Genomic DNA, 26,463 nt, shown 5'->3' on the forward strand with positions numbered 1-26,463 from the left:
ACTGGGGGGACTCCGAACCGTTCTGCACACTCCACTCGCACGAAGCTGCTCCACCGCAGCCACGGGCCTGGGAAGAGAGGGAGGTCACCGGGAGCACGTTAACGGAAAGCCGGGCGCGTCCCGCGGCCAGGGCAGCGACAGAGGCCGCCCGGGCCTACCGCGGCCCACGCCGGCACAGAAGGAAGGCGAGCGGCAACACGCTTCCGCGAGCCGCCTCGCCCCAGCCGGCGGACTCCGTCGCGGCCCGGAGGGCGGCTGGCGGCGGAAGGACACCGCCTCAGCGACACTCCCCGCCCCGGCCAGGGGGCCCCGGCCGCGGAGCCGCCACACAATCCGCAGCCCCGTTACGAAACCCCCGCCAGAGCCGCCGCAAAAGACCGTGGCCAATCGGCGAGCAGCTTGCCTGTGACGGGCCTAGTCACAGGCCAATCAAATCCCCTCAGCGCCAGCGCTCCGGCAGGACAGCCAGTGGCAGGGCGCTGCTTAACGAGCGGGCGGGACGCTTGTCCCTGCGGCAACAATCTGCTCCGCGGTGTCCGCTGGCGGGGCGGCGGGGGAGAGGAGCGTTCGCTCCGGCCAGCGGTGGCACGAGCGCCTCGGCTCAGGCGCTACCCCCAAAGCCGCTCCTCCAGGCGGCGCCCCCGAGCCCGCCCGCTGCTCGCCGATCGGCTGCCAGGCCTCCCCGAGCGCGGCCTACGGGGCCGTGATTGAGGGCCGCTGGCTCTTTATTTCCGGGTTGCGGGGCTGGCAATTCCTAATGCGCATGCGCCTCCATCGCCTAAAGGGGTGGGGAAGGGCTAACGTGCCAGCATTCAACCTCAAGCTATACCCGATTGGCTGGGAAGTCTGGAGCCGGTGCTCTATTGGGCGTCTGGAGCGGGTGGGCGGGGACTGACCTCTCGCTGCTTTCCATTGGCCCTGAGCCGTGCCCGTTCCGAAGGACCCAGGCGGCTATTGGGTAGCGGCGCTGCTAGTCCCGAGGGGGAGAGTAGCGGTGGCGGAGTTTGAGGGGAAAGATGTCGGGCTGCGAGGGCCGTGACGCCAAGAAGCTGGTGCGCTCGCCCAGCGGGCTGCGCATGGTGCCCGAGCACCGCTCCGCCCGCAGCCCCTTCGGCCTGGACGAGCCGCCCTGGGTGCCAGACAAGGAGGTATCGCGGGGGCGGGGGCGCCGCTCTTCCCGTACCCGGGGCGCTCCCCCGCGCGGGGACAACCCCGCTCGGCGCCCCAGCGGCTCCCCGCGGCGGCCCGGTGCCCGCGGGGGCCTCCCCGCCCCGGAGGCCGCTGCCCCGCGGGTAGCGGGGACGCGCCGCGACCGGCCCGAGGGGCTGGGAACCTCGGGCTGAGAGCGCGGTTCTTCCCCTTTTTCGCGCGCCCGTGTTTCCCGGCACCCCTCCCCCCGCTTCGCCGTCGGTGCCAGCCGGGGCGCGGCGGTGGCGGGAGCGGCCGCGGGCCCCTGCGCAGCTCGGGCCGTGCGCGGAGGGCGGCGATAGCCGGCGGGGCGGCCGGGCGGGCGGCCCGGGGGCTACCGGCGCCCTCGGGGAGCTGGCCTGGCTCTCTGGCCCGCGGGACTCAGGAGGGCTCTTGCCTCGCCTCCCCTCCCGAACTGACCGGGCGGCGGGTCAGGCTCGCTCGGGTGCGGTTTTTCAGTCGTAAACCACAGTTTTCTTATTTCGCGTAAATTAATGGACTGAAAAGGGTAGGACCGTCACTCGTTCTTCAGGGACGTGTGGCCCTGTCACAAAAATTAGTGAGGAACTGAATGAGTTAAAAGTGTAGCGAGCTATGCAGCATTAATGTTTAGCGAGGCATTCTCTTTAAATGCTTATAAAGGTAATTCTGAAGACCATTTTGCTCAAAAAACAAAAAGATGGAAAGCATTAAGGCAGTGAGGCTAAGTTAGAACAGCCCTTCTGGCTCCCAGTGTGAATGCTAATGGTGTTAAATGAGTATTGAATAAACTTGGACTGTTTCAGTCAACTTTGCGTTGGAATACTTTTCAAGTAAACTATGTGATCATGATGTTATAGTAAGTTTTGCAAATTTTGCGTCAGATCATTATTTGTTACCAGGCCTTACAGCTAGATGCTGATACAGCTTAGAATCAATTGTTTGTTTATTTATTGCTAGCATTCTGTGGTGTGGAGGCACGCCAGTGCACTTAAATGTGACTGGCATTAAGATTTATTTTAGATGAGCCAATCTGAGTTTAAGCAGAGAGTCGTTAAGCAGAGCCGTTCCTTGCCAGATACTGACATGGTTGGTCTGTTTTGTATGGGAACACTATGTCCTCCTTGGTTAGGAATGAGGAAGAAAATTTTGCCCCTGCCTGATATCTCTTGAGAAAAGAAGTTTTGTGTAAAAGTAGTAATTCTAGAGACTCACTCTGCTAGCACAGCTGCTGCAGCTCTGACTAACCTGTACAGTCCTAAGGTGCGTGACTAGTAACTCAGTTGCTGGTTTTGTCCAAAATAACAACCCTTTTTTGAGAAGTGACTTTTCCAACTTACTTTAAACAAGCAGTCTGCTAAAATATCTTGTGTGAATTTTCTCAAGTTTTTCTCTTCCATACCTGCAGAATTAAAATCCTCCTTGTCACCAGAAGCAACTGGTTATGTGTCTTGTATGAAGTGTAGAGAAGACAAACGTTTTGGTGACCAGAGCTTTTTTTACGTTTGAAGGTGTGGGTGCTCAGCTCCTGGAGCTCCCACCCAGCCAGTGCCATACGGGGTGTGGTGCGCTGGTTGTGTTGCAGACGGGGTGTGTATTTATCAGCGAGCTTGTAGCAAAGTCTGAGCAGTTAGTTATAAGTGGTTTCCCTTTGCATTGCGTGGAGTCTGCTTTTGCTGTGTTGGTGACTTGCTGTACCCTGTGTGTGCTCTCCTAGGCCAGGAAACCTCCTGATTCCTGACATCATCATCAGTGGATATAATTCGTGTAACAGTTAAACTGAAATTAGTTTTCTCCCTGACCTTTTGAAATGTACTTTGACATTTCAGTAGTCGTTGATTGTAGCAGACTAGTTTCATTGAAAAAAAAAAAAAACCCAAGGTACTTCTAACTCAGTCTAATGCATAGTACCATCTTAATTCAACTAAAGGATGTTTGAGGATTGTGGTAGGATTTATTTAAACTAGTTAAACATATTTAAGATTGAAGTCTGTATATTTTAGATACATCAGCCTGATGTGTGATGTTAGTTTGAATTTTTTATTACAGTTGTGCTGCAGGTATTCATTCTCCTTAAAATTCAACTTTTCTCCTGTAGTCTGTTGGTTGATAGGCTGGTGGTGTTGATTTGTGACTGAATGTTGCCTTTGCATCAGACTCAGTGATAATTGCTGTTGAGAGGAAGTGTATTATAGGCAAACATTTTAAATGAATTTGTTAATAATGCAAGATTAAGAATATGAATTATTTTGTAAGAAGCTATTTTAGTAGATTTCTTAGTGTATTGAGGTTCTGACATCCCTTTGGTTAATGATGACCAAATATGTTACAAACTTTTTCCTTAAATAAAGCAGGTATGCAATATACAGGGAAGCATATAAAATGCATGTTTTTATTAATAAAATGAAATTTAAAGAGACAATGTTATCTAGTTAGTGAATTCAGCAAGAACACTTGTTCTTGTTACCATGTCAGATGTAACTAAAAAAAAGTGTTCTTTATCCAAAACAAGAGAGCACTGTTAGTGAATGTTGATCTGGCTTTTCAAATATGGTGGCTTCTGCTGTGCAGCCAGTAACACTTACAAATTCAGTACCTTTATTTTTCTTATGCAGGAAGAGGCTACTGGCTTATTTTTTAAAAGTAAAACCACCTAAAAATTATGGTAGGTAGTAGTTTCGCAAAACTTATATAACATTGAAATATATTTCTTTTTTTTAATTTTATCTCACAAGATTATTTAAAGCAGTTATTTTGAGGAGTTTGAAGTGTAAGACTGAAGCAGGACTACAGAAAACTTTCTTTTTAGTAGTCTTATTTATAATACAAATAATGAGGTGGATAATATGAAAATTTGTGCTGAGCATCATTAAACTTGAGACAGAACTTAAAATGTTGATCACAGCATGTGCCTTGTCTAACCTGGAATTTCTTTGTTAATCACCAGCAGAGCTCAGCTGATGATGTTCCTATTAAGGAAATCTTGGATTAGAAATTGAGTAAAATTTGTCTGTTCTAATGCAGAGGTGGCCAAACCTTGTGACATCCAGCTGTGTACCAGATCTTTACATGGCCCAGGAACGCTGCATGCCTCAGAGCTGGGATGTGTGAGAGGAGCTTCCAGATGTGGTGGCAGTGATTCCCTGCGGCTCCTGGATCGCTGCGGGGGGAACTGAGCTTTATGTAGCTGGGTCCTGTGTTGGCTCAGGCTCTCAGAGTTGGCACTAGTTGGGTGACAGAGCCCCGCCTGGACTGGTGGCAAACTCCAGTGGCTCAGGCAATGAATTGGCCCTGAGCAGTTGTAGTATCAGAAAGCCTAACAGGCCATATCTGGTCAGTGTTTGTGTTTTCCACTCTGCTAGCAGCTGCTTTGGTCAGGGTGTTACAAGGTGTGATTTGACGAGCTTGTGAACTTTCACATTTGCAAAAGTTCACTGTGTTAACCAGCTCAGCCAGGCATTACCTTGCATCACTTCTTGAATCACTTTGTTATTGTATATGCAAATAAAGTATACCAAGTGTAACTATTGCTTCCTGTCCATCTACACTATTCTCACCTCTGTCTGGCTCCAAAGTATTATGTAAATTTGTTATCACACTTCAGCAAATGTGAGAGGTTTCACTCTACTTGTAATGACCTAGCTCTCAGTATTTTTAAATTAATACCAAGATCCAATGACTGTTGGATGCTCTTCCATTTTTCTCTTGCTATATGAAGTAATCTGATATCAGTGGTATGTTGATTGTCTGTGAAATGAGTATACTTGTGACATGCATTTTTATTTAATTTCTTACTCCATATCTTTTTGTTTCCACCTGACAAAAAACCCAGATTTGTACTAGTTTTAAAAAGCCTGTATCTTGAAGACATGAAAAGTAACTCAAACGTCATGCTCCTTTCTCTGTAAATGTGATAAAAACCCTTCAAGCAATAAAGCTTAATTCCATACTCATGCACTCTCTAATTATGTCAGCATATGGATGAATAGACAGAATTTGCCTTTCAAGATGTTCTTCAATAGAGATCTCTTCCTAGGCAAAGTAGACACTGATGTTGTGCAAATGGTTCACTTGATTCTGGTTACTTAGAGCAGAAGTGCCTTGAAGGAACAGTGTCTTGACCCTACTTGTGTTAGAACATTTTTGTAAGAAAATCCCATTCTGCAGTGGCTGCCACCATATGCCGTTTGACTTGTGGTTTATGACTGCTCTATGTATCAGGCAGGTTACCATGATAGGTCTGGAGTTCAGAAATATTTTTATATAGAGTTTGTATTAAATAAGAGGATGGATAACTTTGTTCCTCCTTGAAAAGCAACTGTGTGTTTAGCATACCATTGTGTATGAAATCTGTTTAGGACAGTATCTAGAAGAGTGTTTTTTCCCCCTAGTTTGTAATATGTTTTCATTAAGAAAATTTAGTTAGACTCCTGGTAAATTCAAAGTATACCAAAATTCTTGCCAGGTCCAGCTCCCAGACAAGTTATTAAGTTAAACATGCCAAAAATCAAAATACTAAATCAAGACGAATGTAGACTAAAATGTGGTATTAGCTGTAGAGTACTACTTGTTACAGAGGTGAAGCCTGGGGAATGCTGAAGTTGCTTTACGTTGAAGGTTATTCATCAGGGAATGTTAGAATAAGATTTTCTACAGCCATTGTGAAAAGGGGTGGTTGGATGCCTTAGTTCAGTAGGTTATTTGAAACAATACAGGAACACTTCTAGTTCTCCTTTGTGTGGGATTTAGAAACCTAGCTTACTGTAACAAATACTGCAAGTAGCTATTTATGTTCCATTACAGTGACTGTTACTCTCTAATTTGTTAAACTTCTATTTAGACATCAGAACACTTCATATAAACTACTGCAAATTATTAACAAATAGCACCTACTCAGTTTTTAAGACACATTCTGCTGTACTCTGAGAGAGTCTGGTTTGAGGAGTTAAGTTTTCTAGAGTTATAAAACTTCCTACAGATCTAACCATGTTCTCCTGATTCAGATGTCAGGCATAATTTTGCATTAATAATTGCAAATAAATCTATCAATAATTGCATTATAAGTGGGTTTTTTGATATGTTTAATAAAAATATGTAAAATCTTGGTGAAAATCCAGTGATATAATGGCTATCAGCTCTTAGGTAGGTTACTTTCTATACAGAAAACTTTGTCATTGATCAGTTCCAGTAGTTTAGAAAATCAAAACTGTCACCCTTTAAACTCAGTTTCAAAAGAGAAACTTCAATCTTTTCTGGCTTTTCTTTTGGGAGGAGTGTGGGTGTAAGCTTGATTCAGGAAAGAGGTATTTCAGAAAGTGACACTTTGTAGCTGGAATAAAAAATAAGTCCTAGTGGCTTGGAAGAAAACCAACTATCTCCTAGCACGTTTCAAAGATGTGAAAGTATTGAGAGCATTAAAATACATGAAAAATGTTTTAGAGAGTCAACAGAGCATCACAGTATAATACAGTGAGGATGACAATTTATATAAAAACAATTGACTCTGGAATATATGGCTGTCTGGATAGCCAAACGTAGTTATGCATAAGTACTTCTGAAATGTAGTTTTGACTGCTGGCAAGATGCAGTATTCCTTAGGGCAAATGAGTTTGGCAGCTTTTTTTGTTTTACAAATGGAGATGATGTTATTTTGCTAGATCAGTACTAAATGAAAGCCATCCATGGTGGAAACATAAAGGATGGAAATTTGGAGGTGTTTCTTTTTAGGGCATAATATAAAGCTCAGTCTTTGTGAGCTTTATGGTAGTAGGATTAGAGGTGTAAAAATATTGTAGATTAATTTTAATTTGTACTGTTTTCTAGTGCCCAAGATGTATGCAGTGTGATACAAAGTTTGACTTCATAACTAGAAAGGTAAGAGAAATCGGTGAAACAGCATGTTGCAAAATACTAGTATTGACTTATTTTGATTTAAAATGTAGAAGATTTCAGTAGAATAGCATGCAAAGTCTGATGTAACTTAAAGCAGTTTTTCTTTCTGTTCTGTCTTTTCTGACTAGAGGTCCTTTTTGTTTTAATTTTGCTTCTTTGAAATTCTTCTTGTTGCTCAATGTGTAATACATAGTTAGGGGTTTTTCTAAATTACTGGGTACCCACAGAGTTTACATGCAAGAGAAGAGTAAGAGAAACTCATGCTGGAGTGGGCTGCTAACATCAGTACTGACATGGAAACCAAGCCAACTAATTCAGCTCTGTTTTGGGAGATAAAATTAGTGTGGAAATGTAAACAAAAAAGTTTTCAGAAGTAACAAATTACACTCTCACATTAAAGAACCATATTCTTAAAATTCAAAGAACTACAACTCAAATTCTCCTGTTCTAAAAGTTAAATGAGGTTTATCTCACGTTTGGAAAAGGGAATTTCTGATTGAAGTAGAAAGTGTAAACCACCTTGATTGCTGTGAGCCATAATTAGGCTCACTGCATGTAGAGCAAACACTAGAAATAGCATGAAATTAATTACATAAAAGCAGGAGTGCATACTGGTGTGCAGAATACTACTGTTGGAAAAAATATTGAGGTTTCTGTATGGAGAAAGTAAGCAGCCTCCACAAAAAGGCCAACAGTGATTTTTAGCGGGAAGTATCATCCCTTTGTCTGACTACACTGACACTCTCTTAGCATGCGCTTGTGAAAGTGAAGAAGGATGTGGAAATGTGACTTGTAGTGCATGGACATAATCAGTGTTTTCTAACTTACTGTTTGGAGGGGGAGGGAAGGAGAAATTATAGACCAGGCATACTAATATATTGTACCAGACAGGTATAAATTTTCAGGAGGCCTGAAGAGCATTAGGATGTCAGTTGGTGATCTTAGAAATAGAATAGACTATTTCAGTTGGAAAGGACCTACAGTGATCATCTAGCCCAACTGCCTGACCACTCCAGGGCTGACCAAGTTAAAGCATGTTATTAAGGACATTGTCCAAATGCCTCTTAAACACTGACAGGCTTGGGGCATCGACCACCTCTCAAGGAAGCCTGTTCCAGTGTTTGATTGTCCTCTTGGTAAAGAAATGCTTCCTAATGTCAAGTCTAAACCTCCCCTGGCGCAACTGTGAACCATTCCCATGCATCCCATCACTGGATACCAGGGAGAAGAGATCAGCACCTCCCTCTCCAGTTCCCCTCGATCTTGGATCATACTTTCTCCTAGTTCTTGTGTTACCTTTTAGTTGGATGAATTAAGAGCATGGTGGTTGGTTGGTTGGAGAGTTTTGGTTGAGAAGCACTAATTCATTAGACTGCTGTGTTTTAGCTTTGGGAAATAAATGGAGGTAGCCCTGGGAAATAGGTACTCCTGAAGATTTTGCATGATATTTGGAAGGAAATCCTAACACTGACCAAAACTGCAGTGTATCAGTTCCTTGTATCAAACTGTTCAGACTTGCTTTGAGCCACACATCAGTTCCTGCTTGCCTGGGAATACTTGTCCTGACATGAGAACGTGCACTGGGAAGACCTGCTGGGACTGTCACACCCTGGTAGGGATTTGGAGCACAAGCCACTTGTTGCAGATTTAGTTGCTGTGAAACACATTGCAATACTAATTCTGATTTTGCAACTTCATTGGATTTGTACTATGCTACCTGATAGTAGGTTTAGATCTTGAGTATAAAGATTTTTATCTTTTTCCATGGGAAAAACTTTAGATCTTTAGAAGTAGGTTTAGATCTTGAGTATAAAGATTTTTATCTTTTTCCATGGGAAAAACTTTAGAGTGAGTTTTAAGGCAGAAGAATAGGATCTTCAGTTGAAGTTTTTCAGGATCTTTGCTTGGAAGTGGGAAGGGGCCTAGAAACCATTCTTCTATTGTGTTCTTACTGACAGTAAGGTGAAGGATCTGCTGGGCACTGGAGAAGCCCTTTCAATGTCTAGTCTGCTTGTTTACAGAGTGCCAGCAAAGGCTTATTATAGTGCTGTTGTTCATACTATACTCAGTCCTTTGTGTTCAGCCTTCAGAGATTTCTTTCTACTGCTCCAGCAGTTAAAATTTCCTTTACCTGTCCCTCAAGTTGTACATTTCACAACTGAGAAACTTCTGTTTTTCGGGGAGAAGGATATTTAATGTAGTAGTTTTATCAAATTATTCTCTAATAGTTTCCTTTGTAAACAGATAAACAAAATTTTCTCTCCTGCTTAGCACCACTGCCGAAGATGTGGGAAGTGTTTCTGTGACAAGTGCTGCAGTAAAAAAGTGCCTCTGCCTCGCATGTGCTTTGTGGACCCTGTGCGCCAGTGTGCTGAATGTGCTCTCATCTCTCAGAAAGAAACAGAGTTTTATGACAAACAGCTTAAAGTACTAATGAATGGTAAGGCCTGAATGCATATATATGCTGGTTTGATCTCACATTTATTCAAATGCTGTGTTAAACAAACCTGATAAACAGCAGGAGTGGTGCCTCTTGTCAAACAAGCTGCAGTTTTGTCCTTTAAATACTCTTTTGTTGTCATGCTTCTTGTTTGCCAGTTAATAATTCTGTGTTAGTTTATTTAGAGAGAAGTTTGCAAAGAGTGATTTAAATAAAGACAAAGGAATTTTTAATGCCTCTGAGAACAGACGTATGCAGTTGGCGTTTTTCTTAAAATCATGCATCTTTTGGCCATATTCCTGTTACATTAAGTAAGGATGAAAAATACAATAGAGAATATTTTAATATTTCTAACAAGATACAGTGCTTGTTTCAAGCTTCATCTGTAAGCTTTAATCTTGTCCATGGCCTACAGCTGTGGTTGATGGCAGATCATCATGAGTGGTCAATTTTGCATAGCATTAAAACTACAGTAATTTGCGTTCCACTTGCATTAAGGAAGCTGTGTCTTCAGTTTTTAACATACTCTGTGATTGTTCAGTGCCTTTTGATGGGCTCTCTCAGCATGATTGCCAGTGTGTATAATTGGTAAGCTAAACCACGTCTGATTAGCGTGAATGTTCTAGGCAGATTCTGGGTTCAGAAAGGAGTATGTTCATCCCTGTAACACACAAATCGTTCTTCACTCTGCTTTGCAGATGAAGGTGTTGATGAGTTTTTAAATAATGTATTTTAAACTGAAGTCTTTTTTTAAAACTTGTTCTGCTTGCCTTCGTGTTACGCAGTTAAAGTCTGAAGTTGTTCCTGACACCGTAGAGCCACAGATCGCAGTCAGAGAGGTGGTGGCTGTCATGTCCTTTGCAGTTTTGCTGCTGTTGTCTCTGTCTCGCTTCAGCAGCAGCCTGGGGGTCCATGCTGAGGGGTCAGGGCGACTGCGTAAATTGTGAAATAGTGTGGTGAAGCTCTCTGAGGCTGCTTCGTTCAGATTGTGGAGATGGATTGCAGACCATTTGGCAGGGCTGTATGTTGTTACTTTTTTCATTTCCCAGACCAACAGTATTGGGATTAGGTAATACAGGGAGCGTGAGGCATGGAGGAAATAAAAGTGGTTAGGCATGTAGTCTGCTTTAGTTTAAGTTATGAATCACTCCACTAATGTAGCTAAGATGACTTTCCCGATGTCAAAGGAGCTGTTTGAGCAGGAAGAAACTAACATGAAGCCTGAAGTTCATTGACCTCAAAGACTGAGCTAGTCTTCAGTAATGAAAAGGAGGTGTCTTTACTAAGCATAGGCTGAAGATCACACCCTGCTATTATTATTCTTCTGAAAGATTATTTTTTTTTTAATACTAAAACAACAGCTTGTATTATGGTGACAAGATAGGGTCTTTAATTGCGTGTATTTGCCATCTCCAAATCTCTTCAAATTTTTAAAAGATTTGTCTTAGATATCATCATGTGGGAGAAATTACACAGCAGTTGTGAAAGGTCCTGTGTTTCAGAACATGGTAATTAAAGATCAGCTTTTTGTACTTGAGTGTTCTGCTGATGTTAATCAGTTCAACATTTCAATTAGTCCTTTAATTCACCCAATTCAGTGTATTAGGTGCAGTAAGTAAAAATTAGTTATCCTTTTCGATACTTGAATGTTCCTTCTAAATTCTGCATTAGAATACTAAAGCATTTCTTTCCAGGTGCTACATTCTTTGTAACTCTGGGAACATCTGATAAATCTGAGCTCATGGTTTGTCGCCTTTCCAACAATCAGAGGTGAGAAAAATTGGTAGAAATTGCACTTGTATTACTGTTGCACTTACAGCTATATTATTATAATCTAATAACCTAAACAGAATATCTGGATCAGAATGCCTTGGAATGGTGGAGCTCCACTCACTAATAATGCCACTCAGTGCTGCTGGAATACAGTGGTTTTGCCAGCTAAAAGGGGGATCATAGGAAGGTGGGGGGCAGAATCTGTAGCCAATGAAAAGAATCTTGTTTCAGAATGATTCTAACACTGCACCATACTGTTTAACATTACAGCCAAAGAATTACTTTGGTCATCCCTATAATTTGGTTGGCTAGAACACTTTAGACTGTGTTCTTTTCTTCCCCCAGAACTTTAGAGGAATGCTTTTAATATGTTGAAAGGGTCTCCTGGCAAACTAGACTACAAGGATTGTGGTTTTTTTTTTTCCTTTAAATGAAGAACTTCAATGAAATGTAATTTTTCCTGCTTGATTTCTCCCCTTCCCCACTCCAAAGAACATATAAACAGCTAGTCACTGAGAGATTATGTTTATTTTGTTCCTTTGATTTGGACTTGATATTGTAGAAAAAAAATTTTGTTTTAAAAAAGTTCTTCTGTTATGTAGATACCTGGTTTTGGATGGAGACAGCCACTATGAAATTGAAATTATACAGATTTCAACTGTTCAGATACTTACAGAAGGATTTACTCCTGGAGGTAAATTTTTCACTGAATACAAATTAACTATTAAGAAAAAAAATGTGAAGTTGTAATTATTGTTCACATTAGTGCATATCTAGGTTATTGGTAACTAGTTGTAACTATGTTTGTTAACAACTGCTCTCAGAATAGAGTGCAGTGTGTGAAAGTCTGTCCATGTGGCTACTGGGATGTTGGGGGTAACCTAAGAATTGAGAAATTACCTTACAGCTGTAATATGGGGGAGCTTCTCAGTAAACTTGAGTAAAGGTGGTCATCATCTGTTCTGACCCTTTCTCTTAGCTAAATGTAAACATCTGTTGATTCAAAAGCTCATAGGAGAGGGAACTGTTAGTCTTTGGTGGCTTCCCTTTCAGAATCCAGCTGGGATTTCTCTTCTGCTGGTACAAACAATTGTGAGGAGAGTAAGAGAGAAACCGGTGGTGGTGGGGATATAAATAATCAAACTCTGCTTTCTTAATTTCAATCAAGATGAAGGGGTGGCCAAATGAAACTGGTACATCTGAATCAGAGGGCAGATACTTACTGCCTCATCTCTTACCAGATTTTAGAGTATTTCAGGATGAACTTGAATATGATTTCACTGAAATGAGAACAAACAAGGTCGGGAATTTTCATAATTGTTCTTTAGCAATACCTCTGTCACTTCTGGAGTTGTCCAATTGGACAGCCTGTCTGTGCAACAGTCAGTCAGTACAGCATGTTAACTTCAATAACTTGTCTTGGTCTTCAAATCAACCAGATGTGTTGCTGAGTTACTTAATGCTCCTCTAATTCCTTGTACACTACTCTTCTGACGGCTTTATCTTTTTGCCTGCCTGCCTGCCTTCTTGATGGTAGAAAAAGATATTCACACTTACACCAGCCTTCTGGAGAGCCAGCATATTACTGAAGGTATCCCCAGTACCTGTGAGCATGACTCACCTGAGCATGTTGTCACGGCCCCCCTCCTGTCTTTCTTCCTCTGCAGTGCTGTTTGTTTTGTTTGATCTATAGCTGTTCAACTTTCGTTCAAATCTGACATGTGTCTGTTCCTTCCCATCTGTCCTGTTTAATAAACTGAGAATGAATGTTTTTTGTAACTTTTGAAGAATGAAAACTCTCAAGGCCACCTCTAGACCACATGTGCTATTGTCTGTGCTAGAAGAGGAGAGAGAAGATGAGGAAGTGTCTTAAGTGTCTTTAGTGGTACACAGTATTGTGCATCACCTCCTCCAGCAGAGGTGTGCTGAACTGTGTATACCAGAAAGGAGTAATATACTACTTGTGGACTGGCCAGTAAGGCTTTGCACTGAACAAATAAACTGTTAATTAATGGCTTGCTTTTACAATCTTTAAAAAAAATAAGACCTCTTAACCTGTTAGTCTGACCAGGTAGATGCAGGGGAGGGAATGATGAAGTTGTATTTTGATTTATCCTAGAAGAGGAGCAAATAGCTACTTTTATAACACTGCTTGTGGGCTTTTGATCAGGTTACTTAGACTGAAATTGTCTTTGTTTAGCTTATTGGATATTACAGTAAAGGCCTCCAGGAGCCCCCTCATGCAGACACTTCTCTTTATAAAGAGCTTTGCAAAAAGTGTCCGTCTGTGTATGGCGGTGTTCTTCCTGAGGCTTAGTTTATGCTCTACTACTTCAGGAAATAATGCCAATAAAGTGTGGTATTCTAAACAGAGTTTTTGTTTCACTTCTGTATTTTTGCTTTGGTTTATCTTAATCTCTGTGCAGCTAGAGTAAAAGATACAAACATCTTCCTATCACAGTGTTGTCAGAGAAATGTCTTTCGTAGCTGATTTCCTTCAGGAAGTAAATGATGTTGCCAGACATTATCTAATCTTGTGTAAGCATCTTTCCCAACCTTTGCTGGTTTTGGAGGGAGTTCTGACTGCTATGCCAGGCTTTGTATCAAGCTGGGCTACCCTTTGATATCAGTCTAACTGGACATTAGTAATTCAGTTTACAAACTGCAGGCTACAGTGTGAAACTATGGCATCTACTTAAGAGAAGACTTGGTAACATTAAACCATGAGGCTACTCCTAGTGTGTGTAGCTAGTGGCTTTACCTGGGGGCTTATACAAGTTCTGCCTCAGTGATTGTCAGAAAGAATTAAAGAATGTTGAGTCTGCACATGCCATTGCCTGGCACTGACACCCGCGGTCACTGCTGCCTCTGGCACGGCAGCAGTTAGTGCACCCGCAGTTGCTAGTGCTTTGAATTAAGTGATGAGATCGTTTTCTTCAAACATGCTTATTAGCCAGAAGTTGGGTTACTTGGTAAAACCTGTTGCTGTTCAAGATTTTATTTCTTTTTGCAGGAGGCAACACTCGTGCCATAGGTATGATTCTGCAGTATAAGGTACCTGGATCAGAGGAGCTAAGGCAGATGAAATTTACAGCCGGTGAAGACTTCAGCTGTAACAGGAAGCTGTCAGCAAGCTGGCTGGCAGCTATGCATAAGGTAAGCAAAGGAGGCAAAACTCAGAGAAGGCCAAAGAAAATCTTCACATAGGGTGCTTAATAATGCTAAAGGCAGCATGCAGCCCTAGGAGTCTTTTTTTTCCTTTTATTATTAATTTAAGGATTTTAGGGCTTTGTTGCTAACAGGAGATAGGGTTGTTACAGCCATGACTTTAGTTTTATGCTCAGATGCCTGAAGATGGGCACAGCAGAGGGTTTCCTAAGATCCTAAGTATATTGATAGGTGAAAAAGAAGTAGGAATTAGACTTTCAAGTTCTTTAGGTCTTTGTCACTGAAGAATGTGCGTTACGAATTACTCTTTCGAACCTAAACTCAGCTAATTGTTTTCACTACTTTATGAGAGGTTCAGAGAAGTTGTTGAGTTTTAAAAATGGGAACAGAGGTGGGTGCAGGACCCTGTGGAAGACTGTTTCATCTTTTATTGCCAGGCACTGTATGGCTAAGGAAACTGATGTGTCATATTTCACAAGTCAGGGTTATGGGAAACAAAAACCAAAACCACCCCAACTAGTTCTGGAACTTTGTTCATCTGATCAATTGTTAATTAGAACTGTAATTTATAAGCTGGCTGCAAACGCAAGTGTGTGGCTGGATGCTCGTGTTGCTCCCCAGCCACCCCAAATCCCAGCATTTAATGCTGTGTTCAGCACAGCGCAATCAAACTTCATGTTGCTCTGTGAGTACAATTTAGCACTTCCACATACCTGTTCCAATTTCTTTTTCACAAGCAATACAACTCCCACAAACATGGTGAGCACCAGTACTTTATGGTAAGTGTAACAGCCTCCCCACAGTGACTGGTCTCCCTTGAGGAGTTCAGCTCAGTTTTGTCACTGCTGCGTGCAGTGAGAGGTTCAGAGGCCCTGGTTAACAGCAGGTAAAGGGATGTGCAGCCAGAGAACACACATCTCTTCCCATCGCAGGGCCTTGCTTGATACTATAGTTTGAGACACATGGAACACCTCACCAGAACTGTGAGGAGGCAGTAGAAGGGATATAGAACAGAAGAACCTTGTTTACTAGTAACATTTAGACAGATTACCACAGTCTCAGAAATACCACTCCTAGGTTTTTCCAAGGCAGTTTTGATGAAAATTGGTCAGAAATGACCATGAAGAAACAAATAAGTTGATCTAAAAGCTTCAGTGACCTCAGGTTTTGCATGTAAGTAACCCTGTTTCAAAAATGGCTCTAGTGCCTATCTGAGCGGTATTACATGCCTTAGTCTAAGGAATATAATAGAGAAAGAATTTAAAGCCTTGGCTTTGAAGGAAATTTTTGGAAAGGTAGGAAGATGAGGTGGCTGCAAGTGAAACTTCAGTTAACACAATGCCATTTTGCCTTCATATTAGGCAACAAAACTTCTTTATGAGTCCCGGGACCAGTAAGAACAGCAAACTGTTGGCCACTTGAGGGAAGACACCAGCCTCCACAGACCTGCCTCTTACTTCTTGCTAATTTGACAGCTGGTAACATTTGCTGTTCTTGACCCTTTCTCATTCCAGTGTGGTTCATTATGTAAGAACTGGCAAATGCAATGTGAGTATTTTTTTGAACCATGAGTATTCACTATAGTGTGCAATATGTATACAATTAATGCTTTAAACAGCCTCACCTTTTAAGACTTTGTATATTTTGTTAAGCCTTTATTGGCACTTAAGATGAAAGTGACCTGCACTACAGCTAATGTACAGCACAACTTTTATAGTAACAATTATATATACTGTTTGCTACAAAAAGCAAACAAATGTGTATGTCTCTTCTGCAGAGAATAGCTTTTGGGTATAGATCTCAGGTTTTTCCCTCTCTCCAAATGTTTAAAATCAATGTACAATAAAATCTGCCTTAGATATGATTTTATAGAAATCACTTGGGGTTTTTTTTAAACATTTCATTTTAAACATCTAAGTATTTCATCAAATGCTACCAAATTTGACTTAGATGAACATGACCTTGAAACTTCTGTAATAAATAAGCTTCCAGAATAATTTTTAGTTTTGTATTTTCTTTTTGGTAACTAGCTTTTGTTAATCTAACTGTAATGCTATCTGAAATTGTATACAATTTAATGTACAAATATGAATAAATTAATTCACTTATTATATATTGTGAAATTTAAGTGTCACCTAATTTTTTTAATGGGAAATGTGGTCTCTACTTTGAAACTTCTGACTTCTATAAACAGCACCCTAATTTTAGCTCTAAGTGTTGATAACTGGGATGAATCCTCTGCTCCACGTGCTGAGCCAAGTGTCTTTCTGCCCTCCATCTTCCTATGCTGGTAAAAATTGAGTAAACACACATCCAGGGCTCAGTTCTCAGCTGCAGGTAAAGGACCCCTGAGAGCTTTTCTAGACAAGTATTAATTTGTCACAGCTGGAATACTGGTGTAAGGAGGTTCCAGAGTTGTCTGGTAAGTCATTTTCTGTGCAGGTAGTAAAACAGTGAGGAAACTTGACTTAGCAGATAGAACAGGGCAAGCTTGAATTATTCTTTTATGTAGACTGACCAAAGGCACATCTACTGTGGCTACCTATATAAAAATACTGGAGAATGCAGCCATGCCTTAGCAGTACTTTATTGTGCACATTTACATGTTCTCTGAATTAGTGTATCATAGGCTCTTGAAATCACCACATTCATGTAGCAAATTCTTCAACAATAATACCCTTTCACTTTTCACCACAATATATACAGTTAATGCTAACCTGTGGTAAAAGCAAGTTACAGCACTGCAGAAATGGATATATAAATTATACACAGAACTTGTACATGAAGAATTAATCAAATTGCATACTGTTAAATGGGAGAAAATTACAAGAAATATGGCTAAAACTTAAAATGGGAAATTCAAAATATACTTTTGGTATATAAAATCATGTACAATTAAAATTCCAGTGAAGTGCCTTTTTTTTTTTTTTTTTTTTTTGCTTTAAACTACAATGTAGTGGAATAGGTTATTGCATAACTTGCCTTGGCAACAGATGTAGGCTGCCAAGAACCACAGAAACTGTCCTCAAATAAGCTATTGCCTTTCTTAAATCCTCCTCTAAACCTCGTTTCTTTCTCCTCCTTGCCTTAGCATCTACACAACCCTCTTTCTACTTCTATCCAGTCCTTCATATTTTCTTCTAGACTGACTTAGGCAGACCTTGAAAGACAAAGTATAAGCCTTACCAGACTCTTACCCTTTTCAACTATTGCACTTTCATCCATGCAGACATACAAATCCCTTAAGCTGCTGCAAGTTCAGTACTAACTGTTTTGCCCAGGATGGACAAGGTTGGGTGGTTAGTAGGGGAACCTTTACAGTAGTAAACACTGGTGCTGTAGGCTGAATAATAAGAAAATAAACACCAAGTGAAATATGTGTAGGGATTTTGAGAAGTGTATAGATACTGTTGTTTTGTTAGTTTTCTAGCTCAATTCTAAATGCAAATAATACTAGATGCTAGACTATGTAAAGCTTTTGTTGGGGTTGTCTAGGATTTAAGTGTACAGTGTGTTACCACTTAAAATCCTAGCCTTCATCAAGCTTTGGTGACTACTTAATTATGCATGTAGTAGGTGAAGGTCTTGTGTCCTAGAACCCAAAGAGTGGATCAGTAATGAGAACTCAACATTCACTGGTATCAAATAAAATACCCAAAATCCTGACGTGGGACAGTTACTGTGGGGTTGGAGCAAACTGGACAGTGTATCTGCACTCTGCAAATGACACCTCTGAACACTGAACACAAACAAGAAAGCTCCTACCACCGAACTTAAAACACTGCTTTAGACGATAGCTGGCGTGACACTGCAGGTAGTGGAGGTACCGCTCTCCTCATCAGTGGTGGGTCACATAAAAACAATCCTCATTTACAAACTGCAGATCTTGAAAACTGTGGATGCTGTCCATTTAACAAGAGAAAGCACCATTAAAACTAAATATCATAGTTTTATTTCTCTGTGTGAAATGATCAAAAGTGATGGCTCCAGTGTACGTTTTGTTTCCAGTTACCAGCATGGTATTGCACTGTTGTACAACTGGACTCAAGCAAGGGTTCGCTGTCTAGGTTTTATTCGTGGATATAGCTGCAAAAACAGAATAAAAACATCAGGCTTTGCATGGTTGATACCAAGTTAATATAAATCAGTGAAATTATAACCAAGGGGTACTTCTTAACAAGTACTGAGCGATGAGGTTTTTGTAAGCTACAGCTTGTTCTTAGGTAACTTCAGGAAAAATTAAACCAGAAGCAGCAGGAGGCCAAGGGACAACTTTTATTCCTGCCAACAGCAGCAAAACTGATGCTCTGAAAATGACTTTGTTCATTTAGCTCAAGATTCCAGACCAAAGGATGTTTTTATGCCGAGTACAAGAATTCCCTGTCAAGAGCTTATTTCCTGCTCTATATGGTTTCCTTACACATTTTGTCCTCTCTATCTCTCTACTTAGGGAGCCTCACATTCCTGGTCCCTCGTGATAGCAGTATTCCATTTGACTGAGAGCAGCATGAACAACTTGTCTACAGTTGTCATCTTCAAGGCTCTTTCCTGTTTTAAATTTGTACAGACCTATATGCTGCTTATCTTGTGCCAGGTATTGAAAACCTTCCTGAAGAACTGCCCGGGCCAAAGCCTCAAGCTGCCTTATAGAGCCACCACACTTTACAGAGGCGCCCTATATTTAGCCAAGGGGAAAAAATACTAGAGCATAAGTGGTACTAAATATACTAACTTGCCAAATAAAACCCAGCACTAATTTAACAATAGCTTCTCCTTTGTGTTTACAATGCTACAGAGACCAGAGCGAATAAGGATAATCTGCTTTGCACCACTTCATAGCAGTGTATCCAGATGATGCAGAGAGATTCTGACTAAAGATCCATCTGGTGTTCTTTCTTCACGAGGAAGTGAAAAATAGAAGAGAGAAGGCAACTTAAGAACTTACCCCAAGAAGATTTTTAGGCACATAGCCTTCTTTGTCATTGAGGCGGGCCCACCACCACTCTGTTTCATTGTCATCCTTGCGTCTTAGAATAGTAATGGCATCGCCCTCGTGGAATGACAACTCGTCATTATTCTGGGCTTCGTAATCCCACAGAGCGTACACCACCCCTTTATTCATCACACCCAACTTCTCTTGCACTCCTGTTAACAACAAATTAGAGAACACACTAGATGGTAAAATATCCTGGTTTTCCCTCTGTGACTTCTAATACGGAAACTGTGACCCAAATATTAGTCTCTTACTAATAAAATTTCATGAACAGTTTTCAGCACTTCCATGATTAAAATTTAACTGCATGATAAAACCAAAGTTTACAGAATATTTTAAACAAGTCAGAACATGAGTGGGTTTTTTATTATATATGCAATATAAGCTTTACAATCTTTTACTCAAATGAGGATAAAAATAGTTTTACAAATGTGTGAGCAAAGCAGCTTTCTAGAACTGCTGCTGTATTTCACACAGGCCTGCTTTCTACAGCAGGCCTCACACAGTAACACTTGAAGCTTTTGAAAATCTGCAGTGTCAGGTATATAGAACCTTAATGAAGCTTATATCCTCTGATGTGAAGTAAAAATTTGTCTGCTTCATCAAGGTACTTTCCTTGTAAAATGTATTTCAGTAACTAAATACATTTCTGTAAGTTAATTATTCATAAAGTATATGTGTTTCTTCACGTGATCTGCTAGAAATTTGTGCATCTGGAAGTTGAAGTATCTATCTGTCAAGACATTTGACAACTGACTTTTACTGTCAAACCTCCCCATTTCCTTGAAATTAAGCCAAATTAAACTTTAAAAATCTGTAACATTAGAAGGACCCTGTGCAGTAGCTCAAAGAACAGAAGGACTATGAGCAACATAATAATGAAAAGGTTGTTTTGTTTTTAGCATTTTGAAAGACCAGGTAGGTGATGGGCAATATTGTGAAGCCTGGGGCCTAAACAGATGCTCCATGCAGATCAGACAAAAGGAATGAATTTTAGAAAAGCTAAAACAGTTTGTGAAGCATTGTCACAGCTTACCATACAAGAACTGAGAACACTGAATATAACCTTCTTCCATCTCTTCACACTTGTCTGCAGCAGTTTCTATATCACTTATAGTTGAAGCAAAAATAGCTGCCCCAGATTCAACCAGTAGTTTACAGAGATGAACACTATTGCAAGAAGCAGCACAATGCAAGGGTGTCCTGAAATAAAGCAAAAACGTACACATGAAAAAATAAACTTCCATGAATCCTAACTATTTTGTCTTGCAATATAGTTTAGCCTGTCTGTTTTTAAAGGAAATTGTTCTTTACGTATGCATTGCCCAAAACCTGTCAAGCAACTGGAGTGGATTCCAGGATTTACCTGACTCCAGTAACATTATAAATTAGATACTAGCAAAAACATCGATTTTCACAGCTTACAAAGCTGCTGGGTATAAAGGGTATTTTTCAATATGAAGAAATTTGACAGGTAAAACAAAGGTGAGGGCGAAACAGATCAGCACAGCAAGGTTTCACATCCCCTCCAAACACTTCAGAAGTACTACATCTACCTGTAAGGCTAGATTCTTCAAGAACACCAAAATCTTAAACATTAACTTTCGTAATTTCTTATTTACTGTTTAATCATTTCAGCATCTGAACAAGAAATGCAACTATACCGCTACGTAAAACCAAAATGTAGTAAAACGTTGTGATTTAAGTGTGCTTGCATGCGAGTTGAACACAGTGTAACCTTACACTTGAGTTCAAAGTGCTCGTCTGCAGGGGGTAAAGGGGAAAGAAATTGTTCCCAAAACAGATCTTGACTGAATTTTGAATGTGCCTCAAAGTAGTGTTTCTCCCAGATTCTAACTTAAAAATCTTGACACTTACCACCCATCACTATCTGCTGCGTTTACATTTACACCAAAATCAAGCAGGAACTTCACAATGTGGTGATGACCAGCACACACTGCGTTATGCAAAGGTGTAATTCCTTCATCATTTGGTTTACTGGGATCATCAACCTATTGAAAACAAAAAATAGTTCAGCACTTTTTTTTTTTCCCCTAAATATCTGAAGAGGTTGCCGTTGTTCAGAAGCTCACCTCATAAATTATTCGTTGTACAAGATCAAATTCTCCTTCCAAAGAAGCATCTAGGAGGAGGGCCAGCGGATTGAACTTCACTCTCAAACCATGGCCTGTTCTTTCTGAATTCGGTTTCTTCAAGTTGGTACGTTTTATCTGAGATGAAGGTTGGGAGGCATCATTTCAGGTTGCATAAGTATTACAAACAATTCAGTTATTCTTTGACTAGATTAAGAATTCCATCCTCCTTAAATGGTGATTAGAACTATAAATATTTCTACTATAAAGTCTCCAAATAAAAGGCCTGCTATCTTACTGCATGTTATTCAGTTAAAAAATGAAAAAGCATGCTGATATAATTTAGAAGATTCTAATTAAAGGTAGCAAGTACAAGAAAGTATTTAAGTCAATGGTTTGTGAGCACCACTATCTTAATTGTATCTAAGCTGAACATGCTTCTGGTGGACTGAGACACTGTCAAAACTTTGGCTTAGACTAGAAAGCATGACACAATTAAGCCTGAGTCTCTACTCAGAGGAATTTCTGCCTTGAATTAGTGAAAGTATCTGCTGTAGGTCAGTACGGACAAGAGTTTTGCTGTGGGAAAGAAAAGTACAGACTGTGAAGCTATTTTATGTGACGCTCTAGCTGGTATTATCAGAAGCAGCATTCTCAAGATCCAAAACCCATTTACATGTGTTTTGAGAATATTCTGAGTCATTCACATGTGCCCTTGTCATTTTCCAGAAAAAAAGTTTCTATTATTAATTTCAGCTTTTATAGAATGCTTTTAGTCTCTAGCACTGTAAGATCATTTTCATTTACGCTCCTATTTAGTATGGCTATTTCAGTTTAGAAAGTAAACCTCTCACAGTATGCACTGTATATGTTGCTAGCATATTCCATTCTCCCAGAAGTATCCTGGCCCAGTGGTGCTCATGGAAAATGCGTACAAGGCCCTGTGCACACTGCCGTCAGATTGTCAGAGGAATGCAAGGTCCCTGCCTGACTCAAAAAGAGGAGATACTCTTTGAAACTAATGTTAAAGTGAGTCACATCAACAACAAAGGAAAAAACCCAACAAAACTGTTTTCTCCCTATTTTCCATTCTCTGTATGCTGTAGATTTTGGTAATGACAAATATTTAAAAGATTTTGGTGCAGCTGGAGGAGGGACTTTGAAAGCAATTCAAATTATGTGACAAGCCCATTAGAAAAACATTTCTGCTAAAGCAAGTCAGCTGTGTTGCTACTGGTGTTAGCCCTGGTCTCGCATCTCTGCTGAGAGGGGGAAAAGAGTGCACTTCTCCCAGAACAGTTATTTCAGCTTGCTTGCAAATTGAACAGCTTCCCCCTGACATAGCTTACCCTTAGTTTCATACAAATATTTATCTTTGTAGGCACCAGGAAATGAAAAAAATATTTTCTAATGGAATCTCAGATTCCAGAAAAAGTTCTACAACAAGAGTATACCCCCCCAAAAAAGTTCTACAACCTAAAGTACATACAGAACCTCTTGCTGCCTGTATGCATATTTTCCTTATTTAACAGCTACAGCAGTAAAGAAACTAATCCATCAGAATTCTCCTTGGACCTCCCTGGTTTTCTTTTCTTCTAGTATCATGAAACTTGAAGTGCAAACCACACAATTTAGCATAAGCTTACCACCTTCCAGTTATGCTTAAACACACAGCTTATTCTACAATTCACAAAATTGTTTTTTTCGCTTTGTTACTTACTGGAGGAACTGGAGGAGGAAGAGCAGGTGGTATAGGAGCTTCATCTTCTACTGGAGAACTGACCTCAGGCGTGGGACTGGATGACTGTTCAGTAGAAGGAACTATAGCAGGATTGTTGTTGTTATCTTCAGTTGTCTCAGATGTTTGATTTGTGGTTTCAGTGCTTACCAGTTCCTCAGTAGCAGGAGAAGGTAATTCATTATCATTGGCATCTGACGAAGGGGGTGGCTCATCAGGAAGAGGAACTGTAGGTTGCACAGAAATAGGTTCTTCAATATTGCCATTGGTACTAGCATTACCATTATCAACATCAGCTAGGATGCCTATGAAGTCCTGTGGATTGCTTGGCTGATAAAAAGGAGCACTTTCTATTCCTCCAGCAAGAGTATTAAAGCGCTGATACAATAATTTTTGTATATTTGGTCCACTTGGGCCTTCTGGCTCAGTGATAGAACTACGCTTCTTTAACGGCCTAGGAGCATTGGCCAATTTTCTTCGTAGAGCTTCAAGGTCAGCATCACTTTGATATCGTAGGGGAGAATGCACAATTGGTGTGAGCTTAGTAGGACTGAGAGGACGAGGAATGTTTTCCACATTGCTATTTTCACTGGATGGGGGAGCATTTTCCAGCTCTTGATCTTTTTCAGAGACTTCAGTCTGAGGCTGAGACTGTGGTTGTGAGGAAGTCTGGGCAGGCAAAGAACCGTGAAGGAATGGCAAGGGTGAGGGAGAAGTCGAACCAGATTGTAATACAGGTTTTCCGTACACTGAAGAAAAGAAAGATGGAAAACAGTGAAGAACTGTTCTCAAATTATGTAATAAAATACTTGCAAATAAACTGCATATGCCTCTGTTGCTGCTTGTTTAACAGTAATACAGAAAGAAAAAACCAAAACTAATTATATTGGAACCTATCAAAACAGAAATACTCACCTGTCGGTGATGGTGATGCTTCTTACAATCATAAGCTACAAGTAACACCTGGAATGTTTTTCCTCTTTCATGAGGAAATGGTAAGAGGAGAAAAACTCTCCTCACCAGACACTTGTTTTTATAACTTGTTTCTAAAAGTATTGGTAGAGTATCCAGACTGTATTGTTCTAATTGCATCTATTTTAAAATAAAAGGTAATTAAATGTATACTTATCACCCCCAAAATATATGGGATCATTTTTTTGCCATGCTGCATATGTGAAAATATCCTTCCTCTTCTCACTGATTTAAACAATTTTTTCAAATTGATATGGAAAGTAAATTAAGCCCAACAAGTAGATCTTAATAGTCAAAGAAAAAAAAAAAAGCAAAATATATTCTACCTGCTTTTACTGACTTATTTAAGGTATTGTATACAGCTTGTTGATAATTCTTTGGTGGTGTTGCTTGCTGAAGGTACATTGAGTAGATGGAACTGGAGTTCACTGTCTGTGGCCCTTTTCTGGGAGACTGAGGTCGTGATCCTTTATCAGCTAGGAAAGGTCTGATTGCCACAGTTAAAGGGAGTTCTGGCCTGCCATCTCCTCCTGGAAACAAGGGGAGACCGGAAGGTTGATACGTAGGGCTGGGAGGTACAGAAATTCTCTGCTGAATCTGTTGTGAAGAACTGGGCTGATGTACATTGCTTGGCGGCGGAAGTGGAACAGGTCTTTGCCGATTTGTTATGCTGGTGCCAGGTCTGGGCAGGCTGCCATCCTTCCTCCTTTCTAGAGAATTTGTAGAACCTGTTCCTAAGGGAACTGGACTTGGATACGTCCCATAGTTTTGAGGCAACTGCTTGCTTACACCAGGAACTGCTGGTGGCACCTTCCCCAGATCAAGACCCTACGTAAGAACAATAAATAGTATATACAATTTAATTAAATAAAATACTTGTGAGCAAGAATATTCCTCATTCAATGTACTAAGAATCTTGTGTGACAGCAAAGGAGTCGATATAAACAATTTGTGTTTCTTAATCACGAGATATGATTCTACACCTCATTGTACATCAGACAGAAGCCACTGTTTAAAGGCATCTTCAGCTATAATACATTAATATGAATCCAAAACTATTTACATACTTTCAAAGCCTGAATAACTTGTTCTAGGTTCTGGATGTCAGTATCTAGTTGATAATGTACATGGTAATACATAGTGTGATAACAGAGTTTAGCAAAACTATTTAAAGACAAGGTCCTTATTTTTTTAAGATTACAGTCTTAAAGCATTTTTGAAGTACTAGAACAACAGTGCAGACAGACAACATGAGTGGACTCACTCAAGGATGGATTTAATGACGATTTTTGTCATTAAACATACACTTGAAAAAGTGATCATCTGCAGCAAGGAAAAAAAAGTAATGAAGATTTTGATTAGAAAAATAGGAAGGTGGAAAAGATGATTAGGAGAAGCAAAAAGAGGGAAAAGGGGAGACCAGATACGTAAAAGAACAGGAAGGAATATGAACTACTGAAGTTTAAAAAAAATATACATTGTATTGTGGTAAGAACAGAAAGGAACAGGAGGAATGCAAAAGTAATTTTCTTTATGATTTTTTAAATATGAAATGGAATGAAGTGAATTCATTTATGGAAGCCAAAGGTTCATAATCTCAGCAAAACAAATCTATAAATATATCACACATGAAACCCACCAGCTTATCAGTACTTCCTAATACTGAAGTTGGCAAAGGCTGGCTGGATATAGTTCCTTGTTTTAAAGCAGTATCCATGCTTGATTCTTTCCAGTCTGCGTTGGAGATCTGAGGGGGTTTTACCACAGGGGTTGAGCTCTGTTTAAGCATTGGCCAATTTCCATCATTAGCTTGAAAACAGACAAAAATACTATATTTAAGATAATCCACACCACCACTGTAAACAAGCAAAACAACACATGAAATGGAACAACTTAATTACAACAGGATTAATTTGATTCCAGAAATGGGACAAATCAGTATTAATATTTCATTTGGAAGTTGATACCAAAAATCCAATCACTGCATATAATATGCTGTTTGTTACCCTTTGACACATTCAAATCGCATTGAAAATTTCTGTAGAAAGAGAGATGGTTAAAATTTTGTTTTGAGTATTGCATATTCTGCTATTAAAAGGCAAACAAGTTCAGAACAAAAATCCTTACAGAAACATTTAATCAAAATATTTATTTTGGTACTATCCAGAGACACTGTCAAATTATGCTAAATGCTAAGTCTATGTAAGCTCTGAGTGGACTTACTCCA

At 40.4% G+C, this 26,463-nt stretch overlaps 2 protein-coding genes across 12 annotated transcripts in view; one reads left to right on the plus strand and one right to left on the minus strand.

The window, feature by feature from the left end:
- The first annotated feature begins 975 nt into the window (after nt 1–975).
- Nucleotides 976–17,378, plus strand: ZFYVE21 (zinc finger FYVE-type containing 21). 4 transcript variants are annotated; one of them, XM_074908761.1, is made up of 8 exons: nt 976–1,148; nt 6,991–7,041; nt 9,331–9,499; nt 11,194–11,269; nt 11,875–11,966; nt 12,810–12,863; nt 14,286–14,428; nt 15,802–17,378. In XM_074908761.1, the coding sequence occupies exons 1-8, from the start codon at nt 1,017–1,019 to the stop codon at nt 15,835–15,837; spliced, it is 753 nt and encodes a 250-aa protein (XP_074764862.1). In that variant the 5' UTR covers nt 976–1,016; the 3' UTR covers nt 15,838–17,378. The 4 variants fall into 4 exon arrangements, 3 of the variants coding, with proteins under 3 accessions (XP_074764862.1, XP_074764864.1, XP_074764863.1); XR_012633810.1 differs by lacking the exon at nt 15,802–17,378 and having other exon boundaries at nt 12,514–12,863; nt 14,286–14,356; XM_074908763.1 differs by lacking the exon at nt 12,810–12,863.
- PPP1R13B (protein phosphatase 1 regulatory subunit 13B) overlaps nt 17,012–26,463 on the minus strand; it is a 71,212-nt gene continuing 61,760 nt past the window's right edge. For all 8 annotated transcript variants that reach the window (XM_074908755.1, XM_074908757.1, XM_074908754.1 and 5 more), the window contains 8 exons: nt 25,876–26,045; nt 24,563–25,064; nt 23,247–24,013; nt 21,527–21,664; nt 21,312–21,445; nt 20,470–20,636; nt 19,386–19,585; nt 17,012–18,526 (listed from right to left, as the gene is read on the minus strand). In XM_074908755.1, the coding sequence (XP_074764856.1) occupies nt 18,485–18,526; nt 19,386–19,585; nt 20,470–20,636; nt 21,312–21,445; nt 21,527–21,664; nt 23,247–24,013; nt 24,563–25,064; nt 25,876–26,045 (2,120 nt within the window). In that variant the 3' untranslated portion in view covers nt 17,012–18,484. The remainder of the gene's footprint in view (nt 18,527–19,385; nt 19,586–20,469; nt 20,637–21,311; nt 21,446–21,526; nt 21,665–23,246; nt 24,014–24,562; nt 25,065–25,875; nt 26,046–26,463) is intronic.

Source organism: Athene noctua, chromosome 6, assembly GCF_965140245.1.
Source record: "Athene noctua chromosome 6, bAthNoc1.hap1.1, whole genome shotgun sequence".
NCBI lineage: Eukaryota > Metazoa > Chordata > Aves > Strigiformes > Strigidae > Athene > Athene noctua.

Coding starts and splice junctions, on each gene's coding strand:
- ZFYVE21 (XM_074908761.1), top strand. CDS start 1,017: ATGTCGGGCTGCGAGGGCCGTGACGCCAAGAAGCTGGTGCGCTCGCCC. Junction 7,042..9,330: donor TTGACTTCATAACTAGAAAG/GTAAGAGAAATC, acceptor TCTCCTGCTTAG/CACCACTGCCGAAGATGTGG. Junction 14,429..15,801: donor GGCTGGCAGCTATGCATAAG/GTAAGCAAAGGA, acceptor CCTTCATATTAG/GCAACAAAACTTCTTTATGA.